Source organism: Trematomus bernacchii, unplaced genomic scaffold (assembly GCF_902827165.1).
Source record: "Trematomus bernacchii unplaced genomic scaffold, fTreBer1.1, whole genome shotgun sequence".
Classification (NCBI taxonomy): domain Eukaryota; kingdom Metazoa; phylum Chordata; class Actinopteri; order Perciformes; family Nototheniidae; genus Trematomus; species Trematomus bernacchii.
The window spans coordinates 8,809,627-8,825,326 of record NW_022987739.1 but is presented as its reverse complement, the minus strand read 5'-3'; the positions used below and the strand labels follow the sequence as shown (position 1 = coordinate 8,825,326).

Here is a 15,700-nt window from a genome sequence, read left to right as displayed (position 1 = left end):
GGAAAGGTCAGGACAGAACAGCACAGCCCCGTTGCTGGGGGAGATATTTTTGGACAGCACGTCTGGGTCGCAGTGCCAGACTGTCAGCCTCCGCTCTCTTTGGTTACAGGGGCCGCGGCGAAAGAAGAGGCCGGAGAGCCTCAAGGTCACGGCCCTGCACCTCTTCTGCTGACAGAAAGAGGGACGGAGAGAGGGATGGGGGGTGAAAAGGTCACAAGAAGCTGGACCCCATGCTGCTGTTCCATGTCTAAATAAAACCCACTCTGTTCTTGTTGAGCAAAGGCGTGGGGGCTCACATGATCCTCCGTGCAGGGAGGCTTTCGGGGTCAAGATGAGAGTGTGTACCCAGAAGCCCTTCCATTTTTGGAGGCGAGTGACAGTTCAGGAGTGTCACCTGTCCGCTGAGGCCCCTCTGGTGTGAAATGTGATATCACTCAGAGGCTGACCCAGATAGCCTGAGAGCTCCTCGAGTAATAATATCATGTGGACAGGAAGTTGTATTACCATTGAATCAAGAGCAATTAAATTCAATGGTTCTAATTAGTTCCACTTGATTTAGCTCAATTATTTGTTTATTATATCCTACTTTCATTGATTCTCAGATAATTAATTGTTAATTAAACAGACTATCAGGTTGAAAGTGCTCCTTTGTTTTTGTAAAAAAAAACTGTTGCTTATACGCTGCACATTTTGCAAAGAATATTAATAAATAATTTAAATTGATATAAATTGTATTGGCTAAATGTATAGGCTATTATAGTATGTCCTGATTTTCATAATAAATGATAATTTATAAAATTAGCTTTATATTCCTATCATTCAAATGAAAGGCAAAAGTGATGATTCTCCTTAATGTTTACAAAATTAGACTCAAGTCTTATGACATACTATAGCTTTCAGTGCTGAAAAAATATTATTTTAAATCGAATCAATTCATGAACTGAAAATGAAGCGTCAAATGAAATCATGGATTTGGAGAATTTAGCACCATTACCAATTACCTTGAATGTGAGTCTGTGCTGCATTGATTTCTCTCATGACCTTTAAAGCAGTTTTATGTTTTGATCACCACAACATACCCGTTTCTATTCCAGTAGGGACCGTTGTTGCATCATGAAAATAGAGAGCAACCAAGTTGTTCATTCGAAACTCTCTGCAGGTTAAAAATAATTTTAGGTACAAATAATGTCTACTTGAAGAAAACAAATGACAAAAAGAGAAAATGTGTGTGTTTAAACTTTTTATTGCTATGTAAAATAAAAAATCTCACCTTCAATGAAAAAAATACTTAATATCTTAACACAAATGAAATCAGGCAAAAAAAGACATTTGGCATTGTGATGTTCAGAGTATTGGGGGGGGGTTAAGTAGATTTAGCGTAGCATTGCTGCTACACTTGTTAGTCAGGCTTAGAGAATGCACCGTGTGCTGAAACACTGCCGTCTTTAAATGTCTAGTATTATCAAAGGGGGGGGGGGGGGGGGGGTAGTACACAGAGCCAAGTAAACTACAAATCATATAACACTGCGTTTCTCCCTATTGACATTAAATACTGTACTTAACTGAGGTCCTACAGTAGTTTTATGATATATTAACATTAAATAAAACCCAACTGAACACATGAAGTAGATGTGTTATTATTGGCACATCCACAATCTCCCTGGCACTTGTACCTAGAGTGCGGTGAAAAAGAAAAAAAGGCTGCGGCTGCTTGTCCCAGGCAAATCACCGTGGTTACAGTACATAACATTTGGGCCTATTAGCCATTCAACGTGCCGCACAATCTGCAAGTGATGCAACAAATCCTCATTATCTTCTACACATCTGTACTCCAGACTACAAATCTAAAAGACTCTCCTTCTGAGTGAGGGCGATACAAAGACATCATAATTAATAATGACAACACAAAACTTCAAGTATATTCCAAACGCAGCTCTTCTAACCACTAAATCCGGGCGAGGGACTAAATTCTAAACATGCAAACACTACTGAAATGTGCACCAACTTCTTCTTTCTGTAACATACTGCAAAGTGCATATTAGGAACTGGGTGCTCTCTTAACATTTGAGTTTGGCTCTTTTGCGCTGTGGCCGCTGTCAGCTCTCTCTCTACGAGGCAAAGAGGCTTGGCTTTAAAACTACATTGACATTCTTAACATTGCGTTGCTTTACAGTGCTGCCCTTAATATCACACAGGTAAAACATGAAGCGTTAGCATTCAGAAGCTACACAGTTCCCTGGGCACCACCTCCACTGTAAAAACTGAAACATAAAGTGACTGTTGAAACATAAAGCCTCTGATATAAGTTATTAAATAAATAAAAATTCTGACATATAATAACTAATTACAGCCAGCAAAAATAAGCTTTTTAATTTTTTTTAGATCCACTTTATCAAAAAAGGGATAGTTTTGTTTATCATTCCATATGCATTATGCGTCAGCATTCACTGCATTCATGGAATACCTTACAAAATACATAATCCTTGCATTGTTTAGTAGTTGTAATCCTTTTCTTTTACAGTACCATGACTTGTAACTGTACATTGAGTAAGTATAATACAGCAATTACAATGAGATAAGAGGGGAAACCCATTGTCTGGTGTAACTGGGGTCAGGGGTGCGGGTGGTCTGCTGGTCTAGGTCTAAACTGAACGAGGCCCTTAAGAAATCCCATATCATCCGGACTTTCCTTGTTTATCTTTCAAGGATTTAGGCCCAGGTTGTGGCGCCGGACTTGCTGAGATCAGAGTGGTTGGGTGAGAGTCAGGGGAGAGGGATTGAGGTCAAAAAGCGAGGTGTTGAAAGCCAGAGTTGCCATGGTGACTTCAGAAGTGGCCCATCCTGGCGGCGAAAAGGCTGCGTGAGCGTAGCCTGGCCGAGGAGATGCGGCCAAAGTTGGACGAAGGCCACTTCATGATGAACTGAGAGGTCACTGGCAGCAGATACCTGGACAGACGGGCAGAAAGCAGGGATTGTGGGATTAAGGGAAAGGATGAACATAATGAGAGGATCAGATATGCAAAGTTCATTATTTAGAGGTCAGGGCTCCTTGGTGTTCGGCACCACATATTGCACACCTTTCATATATTGATTCTACAGTTTTATGGCCGTCTTTGTTTGCACTTTTACACTTTATAATGACCTGGTGATTTCAAGATATTAAAACCTCACCCTCCCAAAGAATAAACCTGTGAGATACATATGATTTGGGGTTGTGTGGGGCTGCCTCTACAGCCAATTTAAGATTAAGATGTATTGTTTACCACACACACAGATTTGTCTTGTTTTGTCTGACCAACAGTCCAAAACCAAAATATATATTCACTGTAATACAATGTATGGTAAAGAAAAGCCTAAAATTCTCATATATATGAAGCTGAAAACAGCAATTCATTGTTTTTTTGGTTCGAAAGAATTATCAGTGATTATCATCAACCATTTTTACTACCCCATCATCACAATACTTGATGAAAAATACGATGCATTTGATTGAATAATTGATAAATCATTACAGCTTTAATTGTATGGAATGTACCAAATCTAAAATTATATTTACACCGTACTCTCAGTTACAATCGTTCTTAATTAGGTTGTATGCAGTATTAATGTAGGTGCTTGTAGAATGATACATTATTGACCATATACAGGCAGAAGCAGATCTATTTTCTTCTTTCAGGACAACGGTATTTTTCAACTTCGACCCTTTTAAAAAAAAAAAATCTTTGGTATCATGAACATAAAATCCTCACCTATCATTCCGTGGTATAGGCTTCAGTATCTTTCTAAGACTTTTCTATGACACCTTCCACCGAGACAGAGCAGTGAGGCAGCTCCTGCTAACAGCGTTCCAGTACCTGAGAATGAGACCAGCGTCAGGTTGAGATGAGTGAGGAGGGGCTGAACCCTGCTCCCATGATCCTTAGCTACTGGAAATGAGTCAGATATGGTTGTCAGAGCAATGTCAGATGATATGATCAAATCCTGGACAAGGTTAACTGAAGGTTACGCAAATGTTGGGTTACTGTTCAGAAACATGAGACAAGGGAAAGTTCTTCCAGACTCATCAGTTGGAAGAGTGACTTACATTCTTTTGCGGCAATCATATTGGGATGGCGTACATTATGTGACCTTATTGCCGCAAATGCAGCAAGGATCTTTAGCTAATAAAAAATACATCTAATACTCCTTTAGTTAAATGAGTACAACGGACCAAAGAAATAGTCCCTGTGGAAATGTTAAAGATGTGACAATCTAATCAAAAGGGAGCCACTGGGGCCGAGGATTACAGAATGAAGAAATAATATCTTCTTTTAAACTGGTGCGGAGATAGCATACTTTTCTCTGACAGCTCTCTCTCTCTCCTTGTGAAATAGCTCTTGAACAAATTAGCCGAGCAGTTTCTTCTAAAGTCGACCGGAAAGAGAAAGAAAAAAAAGCCCATGTCGCTAAGGGCGTCCGCTTCCACACAGTCCCAGACTCAGGAGAGTTAGAAGGCTTTTAAATTAACTTCATTTAGTTCAACAAGAGTGTCCTTGAAGCAGCTTCAAGTGGGCCGTAGGAATCCCTCCAGCACATCTTCTTCTTCTCTGACTGGACTCGAACAAGGGCTCAGAACAAGGTCCGCCACTACTTCTTAAACTCCCACACTCAAACCCAAGAGAGCAGGCGGGCAGGATTGCTGTAAGCCATTTACTGATTCCATGATTATGTGTCACCTTTTGGATTAATTTCTTCTACATTTTTCATGTTTCCCTTCCCCACCACCTATGAGATTCCACGTGTTCATCCATTGGGATTCTGTTCATGGATATGTGGTGTGATTTTTTTTCCCTTTATTTCCATAAGGCCTTTACTAGAAAAATACCAAGCCCAGGTATGGAAATGCCATTAAAATAAAAGACTATCAAATATTGAACATTCATCGAGGGCCCGAGTGTGTGTTCTTCAGAGATCCTCTGCTATTCACTTTGAGAATATTCTGCTCATAGATAGCATCGCGTTGCTGGTAGTGGCGGGGGGTTGGGTAGGAGGGCTTCTCACGTCCAAGCGGCTGCTGTCTCTGCAGGCTATATTTAATTGGACTCTCATTCCGGTATCTTCCAGGTCCGTCCTCCTTTTGATCATCAAGAAGGTATTGGCAACAACGTGCATGCTTGAAAGCCAGAGGGAGGCTTGTTCATGCACTTGTGCTTTGCTTCAATCAATCAGTTGACAGGGAGACAGAAAGATGCTCCCCTGCTCCGCTCCTTACATGCAAAGCTACAATCTACCACTGTTTGTACTGACAGGCCTTCCATGCCACTCCTGAGCGCTCCATCGATATGCAACTGCCACAGCAAATTAAGAGGAGGACGGACAGAAAGCAATACCATGACTTAGGATGGAGAGGATGACTGCCGAAGCAGCTGACGCAATCGTAAACCAAGAGGTACAAAGAGGCTTGAAGGTTATCTGCAACCCAGATTCAGCTCAACACCCCAATTAACCCTAATTACTGCCGCACTTTTCAGACTGATGAAAGTTAATAGAATCTGAAACTTTTGTCATCATGGGAAAATTGTCTTTGGGTAGTGACAGTAATTCCAGGCTTAACAAGAAAGTCATTAGAGTAGCTATTTGGCGACTTCCTCTCATCTGCCCACGCCAACTGAAGGACTTTGCTAAGACTCATGGGGCTGTTGACACACCTGATCAGGGCACTCAGCAGAGGAAGGATGCTTGAACAAGAGCGGGCAGGTGTGGTCAACAATGGAGACCCCGAAGACCCCGGCCTGCAGACCCACTTTGATGTGTGCCTGCAAGAGCTGCCAAGAGCTCTGTGAGTGTATGTGTTGCACGTGTGTGTGTGTGTGCATGCACAAGAGACGGCGTGGTGTGGATATTCAGAAGCTACACTTATGTATGATTTATTATAATATTTTATATTTGATTTCAGTAGTTACATTAACCAGAATTTGGAAGTTTGTCAAACAGGTCTTTCAGATATGACATTGTTTTTGAATTATTTAACTGTAAACTGTAAGACATCAATGAAATCAGCCTTCAATAGATGAGTAAATAGTTAACAGGTGTCATACGGGAGTGTCCACACAAATGCAGAAGAATGCAGAACATGTTGCTCTGTCTGTTGAGAAGTGCCTGGGTTTGGCTTGAATGTTTTTAACGTGGCTGCCAGGTCAAATGCATTTAACAGCAAGACAGTGAAGAAAAGGAGAGAAATTCAGTGCAGTCACAGAATCTTGTTTCATTTTTTACAAGCATTAGATTTGTTTGCTTAAACGGTGCCAAGTACAGGCAATTGGTTGAAGCTGGTCAAAGTTGATATAAATGAGTTTTGTTCCCTGAAGTGAATGTTTTATTTGCCCCTGCGCTCTCATGGAATAGAAAATGGGAGGTAAATATTCGCCAATGCATTTTTGAAGCATGTGTGACCGTGCCCTAATGGTAGTGTTCTCAAAAAAGGCTGGTCCGTAGCTAGATCTGTAGAATATATCACATTTCTTATCATTTAAAACAACCCATCTCATTGGATGTTGGCCCTCCATTGCAAGTTATTGAGTCCCAGCATTTATTCAACGCTGGCCTTACTAATGCTAGTGACAAAAAGGACAACATTAACAATCCTCTTTTAATGTTAGATACATGAACAAGTTCAGCTGTAGCTAATGTGAAGCTTCAGCAATCTGAAACCAGTGGGTGGGTTTCCAAAGTGTTTAGTACTAAATTGCCTTATTTTGTGTTTCCCATGTCAATAGGAAAACATTGTTAAGAATTATTGAAGGAAGGATGGACTGGAAATGTAAGGATGTGATCTCTTTAGAGCCACATTGTAGAGCATGTAAGTAGTGTTTCAAACATAACCTATGGTTTAAATGTACTTCTCAGTGGGATGTGGGCACAGTAATTAAGGAGGGATGGATGAACAGCCACATGATGTGCATGCAGACGCACACACTCTCACACACTCTCATACACACCCTCTCATAGAAACGTATGCATCAATGAGAGAATAATCGTAATTGCTTCTCATCCATCTGAAGTGGCGGCGGTTTGCGACTCTTCCCTGCATGCCTGATGGAGAGATGTGAACCGCTGGTGTTGTGAAACTGTAAAACACGTGATGCAAGCAGAGCCATTTTCTGTCTTCTTGTGACAAGAAGAGTGCGGTGCTCAGGTTGACACTGATGTGGTGCAGGTGAGGTGCTCAGTTCCCACTGAGGCCACTCGTTTTGAAAATGCACTCAGGGTAAGATGCTCTTGATAAAAGCGTTGAGTGAAAGGCATAGTTAAAAGCATGTGGCAGCAGGGTGATTGGCTGGTGATGTACAGCAAGCTGGCCGGATGGTTGCGCTATAGACAAACAGTGCTTCAAACAGTCTTCATATGCTTCCTTCTCCTGTCTCCTTCCTTTCAAATCCATCATTTATTGTTTTGGGCATCAGGTGGTTTAATACACATCTGATTATCATGCTGTATAAGTCAATTCAAACTTGAATATTAGTGAGGGAAAGGAGAGGAGGCCATGCTAGACTGTTGGTTGTGCAGCGAAAGCAACCATCATTGGGCAGGTGGGACCAAGCCTTGGTTACAGCTATGAGGTGGTGGGCAGCAGAAGAGAGCAGGGGACGGGGACGGTGCTGGAGGATGGGGGGTTTAGCAGAACTAAACCAAGCAAGAGACCTGCGTCGAGGGGCGAAGAGACGGAGGAAGAGGAGGAAGAAGCGGCAGCGACAGCAGCAGGTGTAGTGGAGCCATGGGTAGAGGCTGGTCCAGCAGCAAATGGTAAGCTTTTTTACAGACATATATAGACACAGAAGAAATAAGGAGAGACAGACCAATGCATGCTTTTTATGGACTCTAAAGGATACCTACTGCAAACATACTGATACACCAGAGTGTTCATTGTGTGCCTGCGAGTTATAAAATCCAATTGGTCCTCCCATATACCCCTGATTAATGTATCATCCTGAATCCATCCTCAAAACAAATATACTCATGATAAAACAATCAATAGCCACAATGCCAGATGAATCAAAAACATAAGGAGCTTTACAATTGTACACAAACCCCACATGCTTTTTTTCTTTTAACAGCTAAGGTTTTCATACTGTAGGCGCAAAGTGATAGCCTGTTTAAATATGCGTAAGAGTTATGAATCATGTAAAGCGAGGCCCGAGGAAAAAAAGAGCGCTCTCTTTCTCTCATAAGGTCATTTGCTACACAGGCTCATCTGGGCTCTAATTGAATTAAGCAGGCCTCGGGGGGCCTCGGGCTAACCTGAGCGCTAATCTGTGGGCCATTATTTCCTGTTAACGGCACACTCCCTCACTCCCCTCTCCTCGCCCTCCTCCCTCCCTGTCTGCCAGCCCAAAGCATATGTTCTTTAAAAGTTTGCTCACTCCAAACCTGAGCTGCTGTCTCCTGCGGGGACCAACCTTAAAAATAGAATGAGGCAGATATTTTTTTTTGTTTGTTTTATCGAGGTTATGTGATTAGGATGATGGCTCTAAGTCTCCATGGAGGGGAAAGGGGGAATGCTTTCTGAAAGAGGTTTCATGATGAAAGCTGTTGAAACCAAAGTTTTATGTCTTTGTGTCAAAGTGTCTTCTTTCAGTGCCTTCTAAAGGGAGTTTTAACAAAGCTTATTGAGACATCTATGTTACTTGTTCTGCGTTAACAAACTCGGATTTAACCAGTTTCCTTCTGGACCAAAATAAATATTCCCAACACCAAGGACGTCTTCTGTTTATCTAACCCAGGTTCAGTATCCTGATGGGCTTATTTTCCTGCTCCTAACATGTGTTTGTTGTGATATTTCTGATACTTTTATGAACATTTATGTAAACTAGAGCAAAAATAAACTCCAAAACTTTTCAAGCAACAAGGTTAATGCCTTGCACGAAGACACAGCTTTAACCGGGGGACCTACCAGTAAGATCTTGAATCCCATTGTGTCTCTGAAGCATATCCAGCTACTGCATAATGAACTATATATTACAGCAAGAAAGATATAAGAATCTTTCAAAAAAAAAGAAAGAGCTAAGTGGGAAGACATCAAAGGCTTGGGTGTCCTTCTCACCTGGTGTCGTCCCATTCGGGGCTGAGTCCGGTCAAAGAGCCGCGGGACTCTGAGACAAACTTGAAGACGACTACCAGGCAGTCTCTGCACAGCTGGACCAGCCGGCGGCAGCACTGCAGCTCCTGCGGGGACACCACCTCGCTGCTCTTACTGAAGACGCTCTCCCACGAAGAACTGGAGAGCAAAGAGGAAGAACATGCACAGAGAGGGAAATGAAGTGAATAGTCAGAGTCTCTGTCTCAATGTATTCACTAATAGGAACAAAACATATATATCTCCAGTGTGCTCCAGTGGTTATTTTAGCTAGCTTTTTACGATTGAGTCGTGTTCTGTTGACTAAAATTCAGTAACATTTCAATCATTTTCATCTTTCGTAGCTTTGGTCTAATTGAAGCGCATGAAACTCCAAACTGTTTGTCTTGTTATTTCAGCTGTCAGCTTTTTTTTCTCAAATGTGATTCTTAATGTGTCAAAAATGTACTTTTTTTGTCATCAATTTGTATTCAATTTTGTTGAGCCTAAACCAGCAATGTTGTAATTTTAGTCCAACTTATTTAATATAAAATGTAATCTTATCATCATCTGACTACCCTATAAATAGGAATAAAATCTGGTGGAAACACACGCCTGTCATTATTTTTCATGAATTAAATAAACACTAATATGCATGATGCAGGCACACAGATTAAGTAACATTCATTCATATGTATGGAAACATGTTATCTAATGTGTGGCTTTTACTGTTCATGTATGTGTGCATGAACATGTGCCCACACACAGACACACAGACACACAGAGACACACAGACACACAGACACACAGACACACAGACACACAGACACACAGACACACAGACACACAGAGACACAGACACACAGAGACACAGAGACACACAGACACACAGACACACAGACACACAGACACACAGAGACACAGAGACACAGAGACACACAGACACACAGACACACAGACACACAGACACACAGACACACAGACACACAGACACACACACACACAGACACACAGACACACAGAGACACAGAGAGGAAGGATAAAACAAATCCAAGTACAGTTAACCCCCTTTACAGCCCCGGACATACCCCTGACTGTGAGAGAGCTTCCACAACTGAGACACACAACCCCAGGGGGGACGTTTGATGTCTACCCCCTTTCTCTCCACGGGAGATGGGGGGGGGGGGGGGGGGCTTCCACTGAAAGGGCTCAAAACTGTGTGTGTTTCCATTCTCTTTCTCTAAGTCTTTTTCAAAGCCTGTTGAATTCATCGCCCACAATAGCTGCTAGGCCGTTTGATTGTTGTTAAGTCCCTTAGATAAAATATCAAACAAGAGACCTAGAGGAACAGGGGGGGGCTGCACTCGGATTTGGAGCGTGCTTTTGGAGGTGCACTGCTTCTCCGTCTCTGCGTGACATCGGGGCCCCCCTGTTGGTTTCATCCATGTTGGGGCCATGGCCTGTTGTAAGGAGCAGCCAGGACGAAAGGCTACCAAGCTAGCTGGATCAACGAGGCAGGCTGCAGTCAGACAAAAGCTGCATGGGGCGCATCATACTGGGGGGGTGGGGGAGGCTAGGCTAGGCTAGGCTAGGCTAGGCTAGGCTAATCCACCCAGCCATCTACTACAAACAACGCTACCATTTTTTTTACTTCGTCTCATTTTCAATCAGTCGTCTCTCTGCTTCTCTCTGTCACCGGGTCACTTGCCTTCTCTCATTCTGCTTATCCCCCCCTTCATCTCTGTCACCTGCCCACTGACTTCCTCTCTCTCCCTCAATTACGACTGACATGAAGTAAGGGAGGAGAAAATGTAGAGCTGTGGGCTGCGACTTCAGTTACACCCTCTGAGCCCTCTGTGCCGAGGGAAACACGGTCACTGAACAACTGAACTGTAAAGAATATGGAGAGGAGGAGATGCAGGAAGGTCACACCTTCATCACAGACGAGACGAAAAGCTACCAGCACAGCAGCTGTCTGCATGTCAGGGTTGCATAGACAGGGAATTGTGTGTGAGTGTGTGTGTGTGTGTGTGTGTTGCTGCATGTGTGGCTCTGTTTAAGAGGGCTAATGCCTGTGAAATATATGTGTGGAGGCTTCATACATCTTTTAGGGAAGCAAAATATGTGTTTAAGAAGGCCTTTGTGAACAACAAATGCAAATAGTAGTTTACTGTGTGTGTTTTTGTGTGTGTGTGCGTGTGTGTGCCTCTGCCATTTCAGAGTTTATATAAGAACATGATCAAGTTGGCTCTCCCTGCAGTGACTCATCTTGTAGAAAGCCACTTACTGTCGCATCAAAAAAGTAGGAAAAATAAATAAATAAGAAGAAGCCAAATGAAAACTTCAAAGTATCTGATAACAAACCATGGTAAAAGAACTAAGAGGCCTGCGTTCACCTCCTTCCTGCTTCCACTCTTCCCCTCTCCTTTTCTTGCTCTCACCTGTGAAAAAGCTCTGATTAACAGCCCAGATCTGTGACCTTAATTTGCACCCTGTCTCCACGGAGTAACATGTTTCTTTCATCCCCGAGAGCTTTCAGGAAGGTGCAGCGGGGTCTGGTTGGTCTGTCACTCATTCTCTGTCATTCAGATGCTGTTGCCTCCCTCGTCATACTGAATATAAAACCCTGCTGTCACTGAAAATGATATATTGAAAAACACAGGGCTTAAGGACATGGGGAGATTGCGTAGAGCGTGAACTTCAAGGTATGGAGATGAAAGAGCAGGGTTATATAATGAATAGAGTGGTAATTGGCCTGCAGTGTGATCATTTGTATGTGAGCAGTTAGTGAATGAACATCTTCAGCACTCAAGAGTGTTCTCAGTGATACTTTGACATTTTCAACATCGTCCGATTTTTCATGTTCTTGGTTTAAGTCACCAATAGCAGTCATAATATCGACATATCTTGTATTTCTTCTCTCAATAAGGGCGGCCTATTCATACCACCTAGGATTGTGACCCTAGCCATTCCCCTCGTATCTTCTCCCAGTGTATAACTTGATCATGCTGGCCTACCCAGTGTTGGAGAAGCAGTTCCACAGGCCCTGTCCGTGGCTCCACAGCAGCCGGTTGAAGACGCGGTTAAAGAGCCGGTAGAGGTGGAGACTGTCTACGTCGGGCTCCCTCCAGATCCGCTGCAGCGCTGAGCGGACATTGGTACGGACAATATCCAAGACCTGAGAGAGACGGAGATAGTGAGATATGGGAGAGGAAATGAGAGAGAAAGAACGCTTTAAATCAAGCATGCGATAATGAAGGAAATTAATGCTGCGACACAAAAGGTGACGGCATTTCTATTTGATATGCGTGAGTTGGCATTTGTTCCAACCGTAAGATTTTTCGGTTAAAATTAGCAATCACAGAGGCTAATGCATTCACTCAGTAACAGAGAGCAAAGTTGCATTAATGAATAAACAAGCGCACACACTTCCCACCAACACATATAGTATTTTTTGCACATAATGTTTTCCCTGAACACATCCTGAAACTAGTTTAATCAGACCTTGTGTAGTGAGGAGTTGAGGAGGTTTATCCTGCTCAACTCCTCACTACATGTCTAAAGCATGCTCAGACATAAAGCTTATGTGAACTGTGTGTGTTAGAGTGTGTGTGGTAGAAGCAAGACAAAAAATGCTGGGGCAGACAGTGGAGAGGACTAATTGCTGCAGCGACGTCAGTCTTGGAGAGAAGGTGTCCCAGCGGTCTGAGGACACCTGCGCCAGTCTTCCATCTTCCCTCCTTCCTTTTTCCCCATCCCTACCCTCCTCACTGCCTTCTCTTCCTTCTCTTTTCACCCAGCTCAGAGTGCAGCGCTTGTGGCTCTTTTGACTTTGATTCCTCGCTCCTCATTACTGACGTGCCCGTCTCACTGTGTGTGCGTGCATGTGTTTGCGATGCGGAGAGGCGAGGTTTCCCTGCAGCAATATGAGGCGACCGAGTCACACGCATACACACTCAAGACAAACTGATAGATGAGTAAACACACACACAGATATGTTTTGGTATGGTAATCAGATGGCGGAGCGGTGGGCGCTGCATTCCTGACCTCTGCCTGCTGCTCATTAGGCTGCTCCACTCCGAATAAAACATCGGCTCGCAGCGCCACAGCCCACAACACAGTGGTGCAGAAAGCAGTGGCGGAGAGATCACATCATTACTGACACGCCCACCGGATGCCTTTTCACGTCTTGTCCCGTCTTCTGTTTTGTTTACATCCTTTTTGGTGTCTCTCTCCCTGTCACTGTCTGACATGATAATGATCTTCAGGCTTGTCTTTTTTTCTCTCTTTGTCTGAAGTTTGATTGCGGATTATTTTCCTATTTTAAAAGTTCTTCGAAAGCATTCAAATGAATAGGTAGGAGCTGTGACATTTTGTCATTTCACCGGGTTTTAATAATGTCCATTCTATACACAGTGACAGTAAGTATAGACTGGGAGCAAGGACGAAGGCGGCGGATTTATACAGGTGTCAAAAGATGAATGTGGCCCATTGTTTAGACTATAAGACGTATCAATAAATGAAGCATGATTTCTGAATCTACCTGGTATTAATTGCTATAAGTTATTGTCTTCTCTTCTCATCAATTGTCTGTCTTTGTCTATTGGGGTCAGCCTAGGAAGCAGTGACCCCTTTTCTAGCTTCTAGCAAAAATTGTATACAAAGGTTGAATACAATTGTGTGGCGTTGAGCGTATCTTGAAGTTGTTCAGTATTCTGCTGAGCATCTCTAGCTACTGAAGACCTGAAGCGAGAAATATCTTCCAATTCTCTGGAAAGGCAAAGGAATCTTTAGATGTGATTAAGGCATAGGACTAACCTTTCGTTGTTTAGTAGAGTCCAGCTTCACCAGCCAATAGGAAGCCACCTTTGACTTATGGTATTTCCAGTTGTCGTGCATCTATGGAAGAAAAGTTGGAATAAAAAAGTCAAAAAAGTATCCTTTAAACATGCATACAATTTGTTTTAAAGTAATAAGTAGGACAATAAAGCAACACATTTAAAAAAAATCTGTTTTCATTTTTAAGGTATCATTTTAGCAAAAACAAATATTGCAAGTGAGCGCCACTGTGTTTTTTGCTCTAAAACCCAGGGTTACTACAGTAAATCATCCAGTGAGGAAAACACCTGCCAAGATGGAGCCCAGTTTAACTCTAGTTCTTTCTTTTAGTGTGGGATCAGGAATGTACAAAGACTGGAGCTCATTCCCACCATCACACATTCCTCCTGGCAGACCTTCTTTCACACTTAGGCCCAGACACGGGATCACTGCCGGGTTTTTAAGCTTCTGTCTAGTAATGTTTTTTTGGTTTTCACACATAAGACATCCATTATAGAAAAGTTCCAGGTTCAAACATGACAGTACCATTACGGACAGCGCTGCAATGCTTGTGAGATATTCGGAATCTTGCACATGATACTAGGTAACACAGGAAATATAATGCAAGAGGGGAGAGATTGTTTACAGCACATATTAACGGTGTGTTGTTATTTTGTCTGCAGAGTCAGCTTCAAGTCAGTTTGACAAAACAATTGTCAATTCTTCTCGTCAGAGTCAAATCTCCTGCTTCACAAAAAACTCCATAGGTAAGGAGGACTTTTAAATGTTAAGTTGTTCGTGCTTTTACTGGAACAAGACTACGTGTCTTTACTTCAAAACCTGTTAAAAAATTCAAATTGTATTTAGCTTAAAGTAAGTGGCCTGCCAAATAGATTTCTTTAATAAATAAAAACAATTTAAGTATTTACAAGATGCATTGCTTTTCTGTAGAAGACTCTTGCGGTACTTTTTTGTATCACAACACAGGGATAATAGAATAATTGAGTCGTGATCTTGGGTTCTTGAGCAGAAACACCCAATGTGTTGCGGGTGTGTCGGAAAATCCTTGGGGTATGTGTCATTATGCTCAAAAGCTGTGCTGGATATTCCCTTGCACTTGCTCCTGGTGCCAACATCACTGTGTACCTACAGGCACTGTTATTGTTGCTCTGTTGACTAAGTCTACATATCCCCACTGGTGCACATAAACCTCTCACATATCACGTGGATCCCCTGCAAACAGTGCTCCCATTGGGAGGCTCCAGTGTAAACTTGATGTTTACTCACACACACACACAAACAGTGACGCATGCATAAAAACAATCCACAAGGATTCACAGATGCAGATCTAGGTATACAGTAAACACTTTTGTTCGCTTTCCAAGAAGGTAGTTGTTTGTCGTTTCGTGTTCTCTCTTATTAAGAACCTTATGAACCATCTGGTCCGATGTACACCAATTTGTCACATTTGTTTTTGACATACATAAATTAGCCTCAAAGCAAAACAAAACCCACTCCATACATTTCACCTGCCGATGGTTTTGAGTGAAAGATAAAGGAGCAAATGAATCCAATAAAAACATATCATTAGCCCAATTACACCTCAATTTTAAGAGGGAAACATAAATTGCCAAAGATTGTTTTCCTGCCAGGTGAGCGCTCTTTGTTTCTCACGACGCAAACCCTGAATAGTACAGGTGCGGTTGCTCATCTGCGTTTCCATGGTGCTCTCATTAGGGTTTGTTAACAGTACAGATGTGCTAATAATTGTCTCTCATGACCTCAACACAT

At 42.5% G+C, this 15,700-nt stretch overlaps 1 protein-coding gene across 1 annotated transcript in view; it reads right to left on the bottom strand.

Annotated features, from left to right (window-relative positions):
* Nucleotides 1-1,477: 1,477 nt before the first annotated feature.
* Nucleotides 1,478-15,700, bottom strand: part of ttll7 (tubulin tyrosine ligase-like family, member 7) — a 70,837-nt gene continuing 56,614 nt past the window's right edge. The window contains exons 18-21 of the mRNA XM_034146840.1: nucleotides 13,910-13,990; nucleotides 12,109-12,269; nucleotides 9,080-9,253; nucleotides 1,478-2,946 (exon numbers count right to left, since the gene is read on the bottom strand). Of these exons, the coding sequence (XP_034002731.1) occupies nucleotides 2,826-2,946; nucleotides 9,080-9,253; nucleotides 12,109-12,269; nucleotides 13,910-13,990 (537 nt within the window). The 3' untranslated portion in view covers nucleotides 1,478-2,825. The remainder of the gene's footprint in view (nucleotides 2,947-9,079; nucleotides 9,254-12,108; nucleotides 12,270-13,909; nucleotides 13,991-15,700) is intronic.